General features: G+C 36.4%; 1 protein-coding gene across 1 annotated transcript; it reads left to right on the top strand.

Moving 5' to 3' along the window:
• Positions 1 to 1,165: 1,165 nt before the first annotated feature.
• LOC141818841 (uncharacterized) lies at positions 1,166 to 1,652 on the top strand. Its single transcript, XM_074706266.1, has one exon. The coding sequence runs from the start codon at positions 1,188 to 1,190 to the stop codon at positions 1,530 to 1,532; it is 345 nt and encodes a 114-aa protein (XP_074562367.1). The 5' UTR covers positions 1,166 to 1,187; the 3' UTR covers positions 1,533 to 1,652.
• The last annotated feature ends 551 nt before the right edge of the window (positions 1,653 to 2,203 follow it).

Genomic DNA, 2,203 nt, shown 5'->3' with positions numbered 1-2,203 from the left:
AAATAGAGCTCTTGAAATGCCATCCTAGCAACGATAATCTAATTCATATATTGTTCAAACTCTTAACTGCGATACTTCTCACAATAACTTGGTGTTCATAGGTCTTGAATGAAACAGATTGATTTTTGGCTCATCTGCGATAATTTTCTTAGTTGCATATCCCCTTAGATTTTGCATCCCTTAGAATTTGTGGACTACATTCAATCTTCTGTTCGCGTACCAGAATTGCATAAAATATATTTACACGTCCAGAATCACAACTATTACTGTCAATACTTATTGTACTCTTGAGGGAGCCATTTATGTTATAAGCTCATTCTTCCTATTCTTGTTCCATGTTCCAGATGCCAGGAAGCAGATTCAACAATTTGCAACTCAGACGATTGCATCCCGCTTCACTTCATCATTACAAACAGCATTTAGTGTTGTCTAAAACAACTTCATCATTACAAACAACATTTAGTGTTGTCCAAAACAACATAAAGGTAGATACGGACATGTCAGAGTTGCATGTGTTTTTTTTCTCAGGAAGAATTTCATTCTTCCATAGTTTTTCCATTAAGCCGTGTATGATCTGTTTGGACCGTCGTTTCCTCCTCATTTTGTATTTAGATGTGATTCCAAATTGCGATGCTTTACTTTACAAGATCAAAATGTGATTTGTTGTAGTATAAAATGAATTAAATATGATTATTCAAATTTGGCTTAATTTTTTTTATGAGTTTAAATTTAATTTGAGATCGATTCATTTAATTTGATTATTTAAAATTTATATATTTTTAAATTTGATATTATATAATTAATTAATTAACTATTTCATAAGTTTGATAATAATATTTTATAATGAACATGTTTAATATATTTTATTTATAAATAGTTTAATATCTTTAATAAACTGATAATAAATTTATTTAAAATCGTAAATTTGGTCAACGAGGTGGGCCAGCAGTCGGGTTATCAGACATGTGCATATACAGGGCAGTAATTGCGGGGGGTCCACCGCAAAGCACATGTGTACCACGCTCGAAGCTACTCCTAACTTCGGACCACCGGAAAACTTTGTCTCTCTCCAACGACATGTCGGTGTTACAAAGTATAAACCGGAATTATTGTCAACACCGGTATCTATTAGCTATAATCAGCCACTTATCCCCCCCTCACCAATGAGCCGGCGCCGAGACGAAGAGATGGGCAACAGTCTGCTGTCCACGCTGCGCTGGTGGCCGTCCGGCCTCCGTCTCTCCGCCGCCTGGAGCGCTGTCTGCCTCTTCCTCTCCACCAACCTCTCCGACGCCGTCGTCGGCCTCTCCGGCGCCGTCGTCGGCCTCTCCGGCCTCCTGTGGCCATCTGATCTCCGTCTCTCCGGCCTCTGGAGCGCCATCTCCGGCGCCAGCGCCTCAGGCCTCCAGTGGCGAGCGGTCACCGCCGAGGCGATCGACGAGGTGGCGTGGGCCCTGGTGACGGTGCTGGAATCGGTGGCTCTGGTCTCCATGATCTGCTGCTTCTTTCTCTTCTGCGGATGCAGCTTGTGAGACTTTGGAGGAGCTGCGAGAACGGTTGTTGGCAAGCAGGATCGATAGGTGAAGTAGAAAGATATGATAATTAATAAGAGATATTTCTTTTTTTTTAAATTCAATTACTGTCTTACTGCTCTCCTTCGGTTCCTTCCTCATTTGCTACGTTAATTAGGCACGAAGTAGTCCAACTATGATCTTATCGTTTTTCTGCGATGACGAAGACCAGAAATCATTATTATTTATATTCTAAAAATTATTTTAGCAATTTATCTAAATAACCCATTTATTTATATAATTTTAAAAAATTTTATTTAAAATTTAATTTTTAGATAAAAGAAATAAAAATTAAAAAAAATATTAATTTATATTAAAAAAGAAATACCCCTATATATATATAAATTGATGATTTTATTTATTATATTGAAGTAAAAAATATGTTTGAAAGTGAAGCTATGTAAATTAAAACTTATATATTCACATATAATTAGATATTAATTAAAGAGGTTTAAGAAGGTCCATCATTCCTTGTTGCAATCGACACAAATCTTAGGGTTTGAGATATTATTATTTTGATAAAATCGAGATAATACCTTTTATATCATCGTAATCAATTGTAATTTTTTGATTTATCTTCTCATATGAAGATACGAACTGTGTGAAACCGTTAAAATAACAGATTCTACGAC

The sequence above is a fragment of the Curcuma longa genome, unplaced genomic scaffold (genome assembly GCF_044706935.1).
Source record: "Curcuma longa cultivar G26 ecotype Majalengka, Jawa Barat unplaced genomic scaffold, ITB_CL_G26_1.1 contig_26199, whole genome shotgun sequence".
Taxonomy (NCBI): Eukaryota; Viridiplantae; Streptophyta; class Magnoliopsida; order Zingiberales; family Zingiberaceae; genus Curcuma; species Curcuma longa.
This window is presented reverse-complemented; position numbering and strand designations above follow the sequence as displayed.